Source organism: Leucoraja erinacea, chromosome 3 (assembly GCF_028641065.1).
Source record: "Leucoraja erinacea ecotype New England chromosome 3, Leri_hhj_1, whole genome shotgun sequence".
In the NCBI taxonomy this organism is placed as follows: Eukaryota; Metazoa; Chordata; class Chondrichthyes; order Rajiformes; family Rajidae; genus Leucoraja; species Leucoraja erinaceus.
Window position 1 is genome coordinate 1,729,959 of NC_073379.1, and position 14,185 is coordinate 1,744,143.

At 45.0% G+C, this 14,185-nt stretch overlaps 1 protein-coding gene across 1 annotated transcript in view; it reads left to right on the plus strand.

Annotated features, from left to right (window-relative positions):
• LOC129694636 (ankyrin repeat and death domain-containing protein 1A-like) overlaps nt 1-14,185 on the plus strand; it is a 68,162-nt gene that overhangs the window by 36,883 nt on the left and 17,094 nt on the right. The window contains exons 8-12 of the mRNA XM_055631375.1: nt 1,368-1,466; nt 3,680-3,778; nt 3,865-3,963; nt 5,774-5,872; nt 7,882-7,977. Coding sequence (XP_055487350.1) covers nt 1,368-1,466; nt 3,680-3,778; nt 3,865-3,963; nt 5,774-5,872; nt 7,882-7,977 — 492 coding nt within the window. The remainder of the gene's footprint in view (nt 1-1,367; nt 1,467-3,679; nt 3,779-3,864; nt 3,964-5,773; nt 5,873-7,881; nt 7,978-14,185) is intronic.

Genomic DNA, 14,185 nt, shown 5'->3' on the forward strand with positions numbered 1-14,185 from the left:
CATTAACTTGCAACTGGTGCCAAACCAAATGATGAATTAGAGGGTTGGTGGATTTTTATATGGAATGACCTCAACAGCAACGTGCCTTTCTGATGTCTATGATCTATTTCACCTTGTGCCGATGATATGACTATCTGTTATTTAGTGGGCAGATTTGCCTTTGTAACTTTGTATGTGACGATCACTTGAACTTTGTTCTTAAATTTATATGTTAAGATTGTTCATTTTTACAATTAATCCTCATGGGAAAAATATATAGCCCTGATCAAAGAAGGAAGATTTGGTCTCAGTTCCAGTTACCACATTCTCCCCATTATTTCCCTTCTTATCCTGAATCCTGAGATGCAATTTTTCATTTCTGATCTTGAGAACTGTGAATGGACCAGTGGATTATTTCCCACCAGAACTGAAAGTGAACCTATTCTCACCAAAGATAGACACAAAGTGCTGGAGTAACTCGTCACTGTGGCGCAGCGGTAGAGTTGCTGCCCTACCACGCCAGTGACCCAGGTTCCATCCTGACTACGGGTGCTGTCTGTACAGATTTTGTGCGTTCCCCACGTGACCTGCGCAGGTTTTCTCCGAGATCTTCGGGTTTCCTACAATATTCCAAAAACGTACAGGTTTGTTGGTTAATTGGATTGGTATAAATATAAATTGTCCCTAGTTTGTGTGTAGGATCGCCTTAATGTGCAGGGATTGCTGGTCGGTGCAGACTCGGTGGGCCGAAGGGCCTGTTCCCACGCTATATCTCTAAATTAAAGTAAACTAAATTAAAAGGTTCCCAACCCAAAATGTCACCGATCCATATTCTCCAGAGATGCTGCCTGACCCGCTGAGTGGCTCCAGCATTTTGTGTCTTATCTTCGATGTAAACCACACCTGCAGTTCCTTCCTACACAAAAAGATTAAGAGTGTAGCGTCTTTCCAAATAGACATTGCTGGAGGACGTCAGCAGGTCAGGCAGCATCTGGGGAGGGAATGTACAAGTGATGTGACCCTTCTACAGTTTAGTTTATTGTCACGTGTATCGAGGTACAGTGAAAAGCTTTTGTTGCGTGCTATCCACTCAGTAGAAAGACTATACATAATTACAATTGAGCTATTTACAGCGTATAGACACACATGATAAGGGAATAACATTTAGTGCAAGGTAAACCCAGCAAAGTCTGATCAAGGGGAGTACCTTTCTTGCGGCTGTTTTGATCAAGATTTCAGCATCTGCATTTTCTTGTATCTTCTTGATTACAAATAGATTGGTTATACTCCAAGTTTCCACCTTGGAGGTCATCTCCGCAGTAAAGATATGCTGGTAAGATGCGTTGGTACTTCACAACATAACCCAATGCTTGTTCCTCTGTGTGCAGGAGGGCGTGACTGCATTCTACTTTGCTGCTTTGGAAAGCCACCACGAATGTGTGACACTGCTGCTGGAAGCAGGATGTGACAAGAACATTTTACCAAAGGTACCTATAGCTTTCATGGGAATTTTAAACGGCTGGAGCTTGGGGGAGAGCTGGGAGAGGGGAGATGGACTGTACATAGCAGCCTACAGTTCCAATTTATTCAAGAGTGTTTTATGTCCCAGAGAGAACAATGACATTCTTAGTTGCAGTAGCACAACAGAATATGTAAACATTATACACTGTAAACAATGTAATAAAAGATGAAAAGACACACATAAGTATTCAATTCAATACATATACACATGTGTATATGTAGTTAATATATATATATATATGTATATATATTATATATATATATATATATATATATATATATATATATATATATATATATATATATATATATATATATATATTTATATATATATATATATATATATATATAGTATATATATATATAGTTTAGTTATGTTTATGTATATACTATATGTATACACTATGTATATATACTATATATATATAGAGATATATATATACATATATATATATATACTATATATATACTAGACTAAGTGGGACACGTTGGGTCCCATGTTCACACGGGAGGGCTGGTTCCCCAATGCAATATTCCAACTCTCCACCAATTCCAATATTGGTGGCCAGTGGAGGGGTGGGAGGGGGCGCACTTTCTGGAGCACTAGTATTGGTGTTGTGGGCTGAAGGGACTGGTTTCCAGAGGGCTAGTATGGACATTGTGGGCCAAATTGATTCTTGGGGTGGCAGCCTGATGTGCTGGCAGCTCACTCATGGCTGGTGGGCTGGCAGTTGACTCATGGCTATTCCTTGAAATTCTATTTCAAGCAGGGTGCAAGGCCACCAAATTCAAGTGCAGTTTCTTATCACTTCAAGCAGGGTGCAAGGCAACTACATTCAAGTGCAGTTTCATACCACGTCAAGCAGGGTGCAAGGCCACCACATTCAAATGCAGTTTCATACCATTTCAAGCAGGGTGATACCACCATAAAACCAGCATTAAAACACACAAAATACCACAAAACACCACATAAACACCACACTCACAGTTCAGTAGACATTCAGTGTGTTCAGTTGATTCACAGCTCAGACAGTCGTGACCTCTCCCTCTCCCATCTTGCAGAGACAGAGCCACACCCACACTTCCGGGTTTTTATAATCGTTCCCCCCTCCCATCGGAAGGGGCGTGGCCTACATTGCGTGATTAACAGGAGAGAGATTCTCAACATTTTTTAAACACTAATAACACTTTTATTTTTCATTGATGGGAAGAATCCTCTGCACCTGATGAGCAGAGGGGCTGAGTAAGACAGTCGTACGTGGTAGTATTTTATCTAAAATCAATATACAGTGCAAACAGGAAGTTGTCAAGTTTAGACTTTTAATCATTTGCCATTTCAAACCAACCACCACCAACCATTTGCTGTGCTTTAGTGCAAACCAACCACCACCAACCATTTGCTGTGCTCTATTTCACACCAACCACCACCAACCATTTTCCGTGCTTTTTGAAACCAACCATTTTCCATGCTTTTTGAAACCAACCACATTTTCATTTCTAAACCACATTAAGGGCACGCAAGGTCAGTAAAACCATACTCACAGTTTAGTAGACATGTGTTCAGTGTTATTCACAGCTCAGACTGAGAGACCTGACCCTATTGCTCCCCCATCTTGCAGAGACTGACTGAGGCACTCAACACTTCTGGGTTTTATAGTCCCTCCGGAGAGGCGTGGCCTTCAGGAGAGAGAATCTCAACATTTTTTAAACACTAATAACTCTTTTATTTTTCATTGATGGGAAAGATCCTCTTGTCCTGCGCAGCAGAGGGGGACTCTGAGTAAGATGGCCAAAAATCACAGCCGTAAGTGGCAGCGTTTTTCTAAAATTAATATACAGAGCAACAGGAAGTGGTCAAGATCAGACTTTTGGTAATATAAGAGATATATATTTAGACGCACATACGTAGACATAAAACAACCAATAATAGTACAAAAAGACAAAACCAATGCCCCCCAAGTCTAGTTGGTTCAGGGCTTATTTGAGGTTGTAGTGTTTAGAAGCCTGAAGGCTGTAGGGACGAAGCTGTTCCTGAACCTGGATGTTACAATTTTCAGACTCGTGTACCTTCTTCCTGATGGCAGGGAAGAAATGAGTGTTTACTTTTGAACTATGTTTTGTTTGTTGTCTGAAGGCTTATTAGTTTTGAAATGTGACGGTGTGTGTGACTTGCTTTCAGAACAACACAAGTCTTTTGCACATTGCAGCAGAGAGAGATGACTGTGCCTTGGCCTCGATGCTTATTGATGCTGAAGCTGATTGCAATTGTCAAAATAATGTAAGTGCCACTGCGAGAAAAGGAGAAATTGCAAATCCTACAATAATGCTCAGTCCTCTAATCTTATTTTATGGACTCTCTTACAGAGAAAAGAATCACCCCTTCACTTTGCTGTTAAGTACAGGCATATGGCAGTTGCACAGCTCTTTGTGGAATCAATGTGTGATGTTAACATTTTAGATGAGGTGAGTTTTTAAAAATTGATAATTAGAGTCATAGAGTCATACATCACGGAAACAACTTTGGCCCAACTTTCCCACACCGACCAACATGTCCCATCTACGTTTGTGCACCCTGCCTGCGTTTGGCCCATATCCCTCTAAACCCGTCCTACCCATGTACCTCTCTAAATGTTTCTTAAAAGTTGAGATAGTACCTGCCTCAATTACCACCTCCGCCAGCTCGTTCCATACACCCACCACTCTTTGCATGAAAAAGTTACCCCCCATGTTCCTATTAAATCTTTCCCCATTCACTTTAGACCTATGTCCTCTGGTTCTCAATTCTCCTACTGCAGACTGAGAAAGGAAGCCAAAACGTCGCCCATTCCTTCTCTCCCGAGATGCTGGCTGTCCCGCTGAGTTACTTCATCATTTTGTGTCTATCTTCGGTGTAAACCACAAAAATGAGCCTATCACCAAGGCACCTTGGTTTGCGCGGAGGAGTTGGGCCGAAGGACCCTTTTCTGTGTTGTATAGCTCTATGATTCTATGACTGTAGATTCCTAATTAATTTTTCATGCATCACAAAAACAACCTACCTTGGGAAGTACGAAAATGAATGGACTAATCGCTTGATGCCCATGGCTCTGTGCCTATTACATGTGGCCCTTTGATGCCCTTGGCTCTGTGCCGACTACATAGAAACAAAGAAACATAGAGAATAGGTGCAGGAGGAGGCCATTCGTCCCTTCGAGCCAGCACCGCCATTCATTGTGATCATGGCTGATCGTCCCCTATCAATAACCCGTGCCTGCCTTCTCCCCATATCCCTTGACTCCACTAGTCCCTAGGACTCCATCTAACTCTCTCTTAAATCCATCCAGTGATTTGGCCTCCACTGCCTTCTGTGGCAAGGAATTCCATAAATTCTCAACTCTCTGGGCGAAAAAGTTGTATCTCACCTCAGTCTGGACTCGCCCAACGTTGGGACCATTTTTCCTGCATCTAGCTTGCCTAGTCCTTTTACAATTTTATATGTTTCTATAAGATACCCCCTCATCCTTCCAAACTCCAGTGAATACAAATGTGGCTCCTTGATGCCCATGGCTCTGTGTCCATTACATGTGGCCTTTTGATGCCCATGACTCTGTGCCCATTACATGTGGCCTTTTGATGCCCATGGCTCTGTGCCGACTACATGTGGCCCTTTGATGGACACATGTTCATCCTTGCCCCTTGTTTCCTGTTGTCGATCTTACCATTGAAACAATCTCAGTGCCCTGTGTGATTTTGTTGTTGATTATTAGCAAAGCAAAGAGAGAAATAATAAATACGTGCGCTCAATGGCTCAATGGTTCAATGTTCAATGTTCAATGCTGCTTTATTTGTCACATGCGCAACTACACAGTGACATTTATTTTGCATATATTACACAAAATGGCGCCGCTATTTTTGGCACCATTATTCAAAGTCTCAAGACCGGTCGGGTTGGCGCGCTCGATGTACTGAAGCTGTTCCCGCCAACCAACGTCCCTCTCCTCTCCTCGCCCGGCCATCTTGGTGTCTGGGGGCGCCTCCTGCAGCCATCCTTGAAGGCGCTGGAGGCATTACCCCGGTTCACCCTCCCTCCGGCCCTTGCTCCTCAGGTCCGACATCTCCAGCTCCCTCCCGGTCCCACTAACAGCCTTCAGGCGAGGTCCCGCCAACGGCCGAGCCTTCAGATGGGTTCCGTGTCGCGCCGACCGATGAGCCTTCGGACGGGTTCCTTGTTATAAACCCCAAAAATAATCATTTAAAACCATTCTGTTCAGATAATTTTTCATTGTTTCTCCAGAGAAACCAGAATCCATTGCACCTGGCAGCAGAGCTGGGAAGAGCCGACCTGGTGGAACTTCTCCTGAAAGCAAACACTGACCTGAAACAGAAGGACAAGGTTCGTTGTCTGAAACTGTGTGGATGTGCGCAATACTGAGTTGTGGCTGGGGTGGCATGCTGGAGTTCACCATGGAAAGTGTCCAATGTTTCATTAACAACTTCCAGAAATGGTGTGAATGCTCGAACACAGAGTAATAAATATGGAGAAAGCGAATGGCATTTTGGCCTTCATAACAAGAGTAGTTGAGTATAGGAGGAAAGAGGTCCTTCTGCAGTTGTACAGGGCCCTGGTGAGACCACACCTGGAGTATTGTGTGCTGTTTTAGTCTCCAAATTTGAGGAAGGACATTCTTGCTATTGAGGGAGTGCTGCGTAGGTTCATAAGGTTCAGTCCCGGGTTGGCGGGACTATCATATGCTGAGAGAATGGAGCGGCTGGGCTTGTGTACCCTGGAATTTGGCCTACATTGTCTGTGCCGAACATGATGTTAATACTATCTTTAGTTTAGTTTAGTTTAGAGATACAGCGCAGAAATAGGCCCTTTCAGCCCACCGACCAGCGATCACCGCACATTAACACTATCCTACACCCACTAGGGACAATTTACCAAGCCAATTAACTGACAAACCTGTACATCTTTGGAGTGTGGGAAGAAACCGAAGATCTCGGAGAAAACCCAAGCAGGTCACAGGGAGAACGTACAAACTCCGTACAGACAGCACCCATAGTCAGGATCGAACCTGGGTCTCCGGTGCTGCATTGGCTGTAAGGCCAGCAACTCTACCGCTGCACCACCGTGCCAATCTATCTGCACATAATCCATGCCCCTCCATTACCTATATATGCATATGCTATCCAAAAGCCTCTTAAATGCCACTGTCAAATCTGCCTCCTCCACCACCCCTGACAGCTCATTCCAGGCACTTACCACCCTCTCTGCAAAGAAAAACATCCCGCATATCTCCTTTAAACTTTGCTCTTCTCACCTTAAAGCTATGCCTTCTCGTATTTGATCTTTCCATCCTGGGTAAAAAGGTTTTGACTGTCTACCCTGCCTATGCCTCTCATAATTTTTTATACTTCTATCAGGTTTCCCCACGAACCTCTGGCGTTCCAGAGAAAACAATCCAAGTCTGTTCAACCTTTCCGTGGAGGTAATACTGCCTAATCCAGGTGTCATTCTGGCAAAACTCCTCCGTACCAAAGCCTCACCAACCTTACTGTAATACCAAACATTTACCTGTGAAATAATTCAGTATTTAAAAAAAATTAAAACCTATGAAAGAAGCAAATATTTTTTTTAAGTGATAAATTAGCCCCCCCTTCAATGCCCAGAATCGAGATCCGAAATGACAATGAAGAAGGGTCTCGACCCATCATGCATCCTTTTTCTCCAGAGATGTTGCCTGGCCCGCTGAGTTAAGGGCCTGTTCCACTTGCATGCGTCTGGCGTGACCAAACCTGGTCGCTTGAGGCGTACGGTCCATGGGGGGCCGGTCCCACTTCGAAGCACGGAGGCGTATGGAGTTGTGCGGGGCTGGTCCCGACATCGCGCGGGGCTCCGAAAATCCCGCACTGTCCGAAAATTTTGTGCTCTAACGGCCTGTTGGCCCGCAGGCGCATTGAAGGCGTTTGCAGTGGCTTGATGGCGTACACAGCATTTTGACGTCATACACAGCGTCTTGACGGCGTACGCTTAGCGCGTGGCGTTGCGTGATGACGTCACCGCCCGACGCCGTGCGACACCCAAATTCAGTCGGCCCGCCTCCTGCCCAGCTAATTGGTAAGAATGACGCAAAATACGCACGAACTTAGCGCGTACTTACCATGAACTCTACTTCCGTTTGGTCGCGCCAAACGCATGCAAACACATGCAAGTGGGACAGGCCCTTTACTCCAGCGCCTTGTGTCTATACCAGTATTTAAGTTGTTTATTTTCTCCCAATATTAATAGAAAACATTTGGTGTAATGATGCTTGTAAAGGTTGTGATGCCGATAATTTACTGCAAGTCCAGTAAATTCCATGTACCGATCCAAGATATTTACTTCAATTTCATGTTCTGCAGCAAGGCAAGACTCCACTGGAAGTGGCATCAAGAGTCAATCACATCATTATTGTGGACATGATCATCAAAGCAGAAAGATATTATGCATGGAAGGAGGTGAGGAATTACTTTGTGCGTGGCACTCACTAGAAACAAAGCTCTCGATAACGTATTGATTTCTCCAAAAACAAATACTTTTGGAGGAACAGCAGATCAGGCAACTTCTGAGGAAGGAAATAATAGACAATATTTCTGGTTAGGCTCCCTCATCATCCCCCCACTGTACCTCACCTGAACCTCCGACCACTCCCCTGCCACTCCCCCCCCCCCCCCCCCCCCCCCCCCCCCCCCCCCCCTGACCGCTACCCCTACCCCCTGTTGTGTCTTCACCATCCCCCCTGACCTCCCCATTTCTGATATGGAACAGTCTGTCCTCAACAGAGGCCTCACCTTCGTTCCCCTCCGTCCCACCTCAAGGGGTTCCGTGTCAGCCACCATGTAGAGCTTTTCTCCCATCGCCTCCGCCTCTGTGTCTTTTTCTTTGGGACGGAGTCCTCACAACCCTGTGATGACCCCTTCTCCCGTCTACACCGGTCCCCCTCCTCTTGGACACCCACCGACAGCCTTCTACCTTCTCTAGACTTTTCCATTTCTAACTGCCGGCGTGACATCAACCATCTTAACTTTTCAATTTTCTACTCTAACCTCACCCCCTCCGAACATACAGCCCTCGACTAAGCTGTCTAAAGAAAGGTCCAGACCCAAAACATCATCCATCCTTTTTCTCCAGAGTTGTTGCCGTTCCCGCTGAGTTACCCCAGCACTTTATGTCCACCTTCGGTGTAAACTAGCATCTGCAGTTCTTTCCTACACATTTCTGGTTAGGTCCCTTCTTCATACTAAATTTCTATTTTATTCACTTTTGTTTCCTCGGCATTTAATTATATATTTTCTCTGTTACTCTTGTTAAGTAAGTAAGTAACTAAGTTTATTGGCCAACTATTCACATACAAGGAATTTGCTTTGGTGCTCCGCCTACAAGTAACAGCATGACATACAGTATCACGCGGGCATGAAACTGTGTGATAGACACAGCCCTCTGCAATTTCTTGTTGTATATGACAAAGTTGTTGGCAAACCAAGCTGTGATGCTTCCTAATAGGATGTTTTCTGCAGGTGCATCTGTAAAAGTTGTGAAGGCTTCTTGAATAATATAAATCTTCCTGCAGTTTATGCTGGAGTATGTACCTAGTTAAAATATGATGGTATTTTTATTCAGCAATAAACATTCAGTTTAGTTTAGCAATATATACGATAGAAACAGGCCCTTCAGCCCGTCGAGTCCAGGCTGATCATTGATCACCCCTCATGCTAGTTCTATGTTATCTCACTTTCTCATCCAATCCTTCACATTAGGGACCATTTTTACAGTGCCAATTAACCTAGCATGTCTTTGGGATGTGGGAGGAAACTGGAGCACCTGGATGAAACCCACGCAACTCCAGGGAGAACGTGCAAACTCCACACAGGCAGCAAGCAAGGCCAAGATCGAACCTGGACCTCTGGCTCTGTGAGGACCTTCCAGTTGCCCCACTGTGTCGCCATTTTGAGCTGATAACTGATTCTCGGCTGGGCAATTCAAGAATAATTATTCTATCAATGTTATCAATTTAACCTACTTGTTTCCCCAGTCCCCTCTCACCCCACTCCACCTCTCTCCAAATCTGACAGCCTTTATCAGTCAGGACTCTTCACTCATTTGTTGAAACAAGGAAGTGTACAAAATCATGAGGGGTAGATTGGGCAGATGCACAGAATCTCTTGCCTAGAGTATGGGAATTGAGGACCAGAGGACATAGGTTCAATGTGAAGGAGAAAAGATGTAATAGGAATCTCAGGGGTAACTCTGAGGTCGTTGAGGCTGGGACTATCCCAACGTTTAAGAAACAATTAGACAGGTACTTGGGTAGGACAGGTATGGAGGGATATGGACCAAATGCGGGCAGGTGGGACTAGTGTAGCTGGGACACGTTGGCCGGTGTGGGCAAGTTGGGCTGAAGGGCCTGTTTCCACACTGTATCACTCTATGACTTTGCAAATGCTGGTTTACAAAGACACCAAGTGCTGGAGTAACTGGACGGGTCTTGGAAGGGTCCTATCCATGATGCAGCTCCAGAGATGCTCCCTGACCCGCTGAGTTACTCCAGTAATGTGTTTAAGAAGGAACTGCAGATTCTGGAAAATCGAAGATAGACAAAAGTGCTGGAGAAACTCAGCGGGTGCAGCAGCATCTATGGAATGAAGGAAATAGGCTTCGCTCCATTGATGCTGATGCACCCGCTGAGTTTCTCCAGCACTTTTGTCTACTCCAGCACTTTGTGCCCCTTCACTAGTTTGACAGCAAAGGTTAGAAATAACCCCAACAAACCAGAATGTCTGGTTGAACCGATTTTCAAGCTTCTGTTTCTCAGCAACCAAGAATGTATGTCAATACATCGCTCTGAATGTATGGACACTCCTTAATCATTGTGCCTGCATTGTTTCAGTACAGTGGCTTGGGTTTCCTCTCTATTCTGCTAAGTTTCTGTGTACTTGTGCTATCCAAACTCCGTGTAATGTCGGAGAAACTGCATCCATTTAAAGTCGGAATGCATTCACCACACAGTGAGTTTCCACAACGTTTTGCCACAGTTTTAAATCATTTATAAAGAGGAAGGCTCGCCACAAAACTCTCCCTGTCTCCAGTGTGTACTTTGCCCCTGGTGCTGTTTCATCGTGATAAGCGCATGTTTAGCTGTATTAATCAAACTATAGCCAGTTATCTTGAATATACACGTTTTTAAATGTGCCTTGGAGTCACAGTCATAGCATGATACAGTGTGAAAACAGGCCCTTCAGCCCAACTCGCCCACACCGGCCCAGCTACACGTATCCCACCTGCCCACATTTGGTCCATATCCCTCCAAACCTGTCCTATCCACATGGTGATAGCCGGCTGCGGAAGCCACGGGGAATCTGTCTCCATGGGAAATATCGGCTCAGCAGGCCGATTAACGTCGAACTAGTCCGGCCAGGAGTCGGACATTTCTTTGCCGGATAGAGCATCTCATGGGGAGATGCTCCACCTGATACTCCAAGGAAGGGAGTAATATCAGCGCGGGTATTCGGGGCCCGCGGCAGCGCCTGGTACAGGGCTGCATTATATCTCCTTCTCTGAGGAGGGGAGCTAGGCAGTCGCAGTCTGGTGGTATGTCATGAGGGAACTTTCCATGACACGCCAGCTGCGTGGCACCCGCGGCAGCGCCTGGTTCAGGGCTGCATTATATCTCCTTCTCTGAGGAGGGGAGCGTAGGCAGTTAGTGTGTGACTGACTCCAAATTCAGAAGTATGTCCGTGAAACATACTGGAGTGCATGCGTGAGGTCAGAATTCTGCCATGGCATTAAGGATTGCGGTATCCACGCAAACGGAGGAGCCGCTGCAAGGAAAAGTTGGCTTACAGCCTATGGCAGAAAACCTGCAGCATCTATGACCTCACGTCACATCATTACAGTGGCGGCAGTGAACAGCGCTATCTAAGGAGCGCGAGGCCAGCGATGTCCAGCCGCCGAATCTTCTCTTTGGAGAGGGCCAGAGACAGTCCAGTCCTTCCGGTATACTGCATTGGCATCGGAAAGGAGCAGGATTCGGAGTCACTAGCACATGCAGCCTGTTTGGGGAATGAGCATACCAACAGAACATCGATTTGCACAGCTAGTCCTGGCGGCTGCTGAAGGAAGCAACCTGACAACCCCAACTCAGAGTGAGTGCCATGTCTTGGGCATCTATGTCAGACAAGATTGCGATTCGTCACAGTCAAAGACATGTCAGGCAGCAGCTCCTGGTTCAGGGTTGCAAATTTCCTCCCACTCAAATGACGGAGTGGGAGAGAGAGTGCTACAGGAGTATGCACGTGTGCCCGAAGCAACGCCTGGTTCAGGGTTGCAATTCCTCCCACTCAGTTGAGCGCAGTGATGGAGATGGTGCTAAAATACATGCACACATGCCTGAGGCAGCTCCTGGTTCAGGTTGCATAGGTCCTCCCATTCGGATGTATAAAGGATGAAAATGGAGCCATATATATTATAAGACCATGGGAGATGGTGTCGCAAAACATGCTTGGTACAAGGCATGCACAGACAAATTGAGGATATGGATGGTGACACCTGGTTCAGGTGCAATTACACCCACTCTAAAAAGAGTGTCTAAGGTTAGTATGGATTAATTCCAAACAGGAACCCGAATATGACTATGTGCCGGGGTCCCATGCTTAATGCATAATACACGACAATCGCATGAAGGAAAGTGGTGCTTTGCCTCTAAAATTGCTGCTCCGTCAGAGACGGACTAGCCACTACAAGAAAAGTTGGTCAGCAGCATCAGCGATCTAATGGAAATGACAACATGGACAGTCTGCGAATGAAATTTTGCTGGAACTCCAGCAAAGGTAAGGAGACCTGGAGTTAGAGACACTGGTAAGTAGGTCTCATTATTCACCTCCATGAAAGTTAACTATGGTGGACGAACAGTATTCAGCATTGTTCCACGAGCTTTTGTTAGAAAATCTGCAGTTATATTACAAACTGATGCTAGTGCTCAAAGATGGGAAATTACTAATACCATCTCTCGTTACAGAGGTGATGGGATTTGCATGAGTTACCAATTCTTCAGTTATATGGTATCAACTACCTATAGACACTAGGTGCATTCTATGGGTTAAAGGTTTTGTGCGAAAATGCATACTCTGTATGCTCAAGTCCAAGTTGATACATTTGTTAATCACATGGGTGCAATCAAGTCAAAGTATCCGGTGATAGTTTACCTAACCACATTTGGCACTGGTGTATCATCACGTAAAACCAATGCCAAAACAGAATGGATGTTGGGTCACTAAGTATGAATGACTTGGTGGCCCATGGAACACTAGATCGAGTGTTTGCATCCAGGCTCAATCATCAGTTGCAGTAACAGAAGGAAAAAAAAACAAAAAACAAGTGGCATGGCAGTGGCGATAGATGCATGCTCGCTACACTGTCTTCCTCAATTTTGCCTCATCAGACGGGTTGCAAAATATTCAGCGAAATTCCGCGTCAGTCATTTTTGTAGTGACAGGCCTATGCAGCCATAATTCCCACTGATATTGGGAATTATTATAGAACCTTATATGGTTATTTCTAACATAGAATTGCTGGTTCAGCCCGTGACTCGGGCAACCATCCAATGCATGAAAAAATCAATTCATTGACTTACAGACCCTGAAAAGACTGTTCCTGCGGCTCGGATTGTTAGGCCGAACCATGGACGTGCTCACTGCAGATTGCAGGGAAGCTGCGACTAGACAGGATGGTTACATCTGCAGAGGAAATAACAATTTATGTTCATGGCTTAGTCAAGCGGAGCAGACCAGGGGCATCAGGTCTCAAACTAGATTTTGGACATACCACATGGACCTTTGGTTGTGTGTGATCACATCTACTACAATACGTGAAGGCCACTGGAGCCTTAAGGGCACTGATCTAGCAGTGTTTGTTAGTTACATAAAACCTCATAAGAAGGTATCAGTACAGACCATCTCCAGGTGGTTAAACAAGTTCTGGCTTGTGCAGGAGTGAACACTGACATTTTCAAATCTCACTCCACCAGGGCTGCAACAGTTTCATCAGCAGGGTTATGGACGTTCCGCTGTACCACATCCTAGCGACGGCAAGATGGTCAAACGAACGATCTTTCAAACATTTTTATAACAAACCCATTGCCAGACCGGGGGTATTTGCCAACTCTATTTTTTAGTTCTGTTTATAGTTTCCTCCCGGATGAGAGGGGTTACTATTGTCATTTAGTTCATTAAAAAGCATCAGCATGTCTAAATCTATATCATGTCTAATAGCATTATTAATGTTCACTCATCCTTGGTCAATTGATGCAGTGATTGATGCATGGACTCGTTCCACGGCATGAAATCACAGAGCTTCAAAATCTTCACGTAGTCACTCACTTGACTCCGAAGTAAAATAGTAAGATTGAACGAGAATTTACCAGTTTGAAGTTTGATCTTTATTTTATAAGGAGTTACGTTGAGGGATTACGTGCCCTCCGCTCCCAACCCTCTCTCATAAAGATCAGCTGGTAGTTCTAGTTTTTTCAAATCTTACTATTTCAGTTCATCAACTGTTATCTGTGATTTCACACCGCTGCTATGAAGATTGACGCGCATGCGGGCTGACGGCCTTCTTCACATAATCCTTCAACGTAACTCCTCATAAAATAAAGATCAAACTTCAAACTGG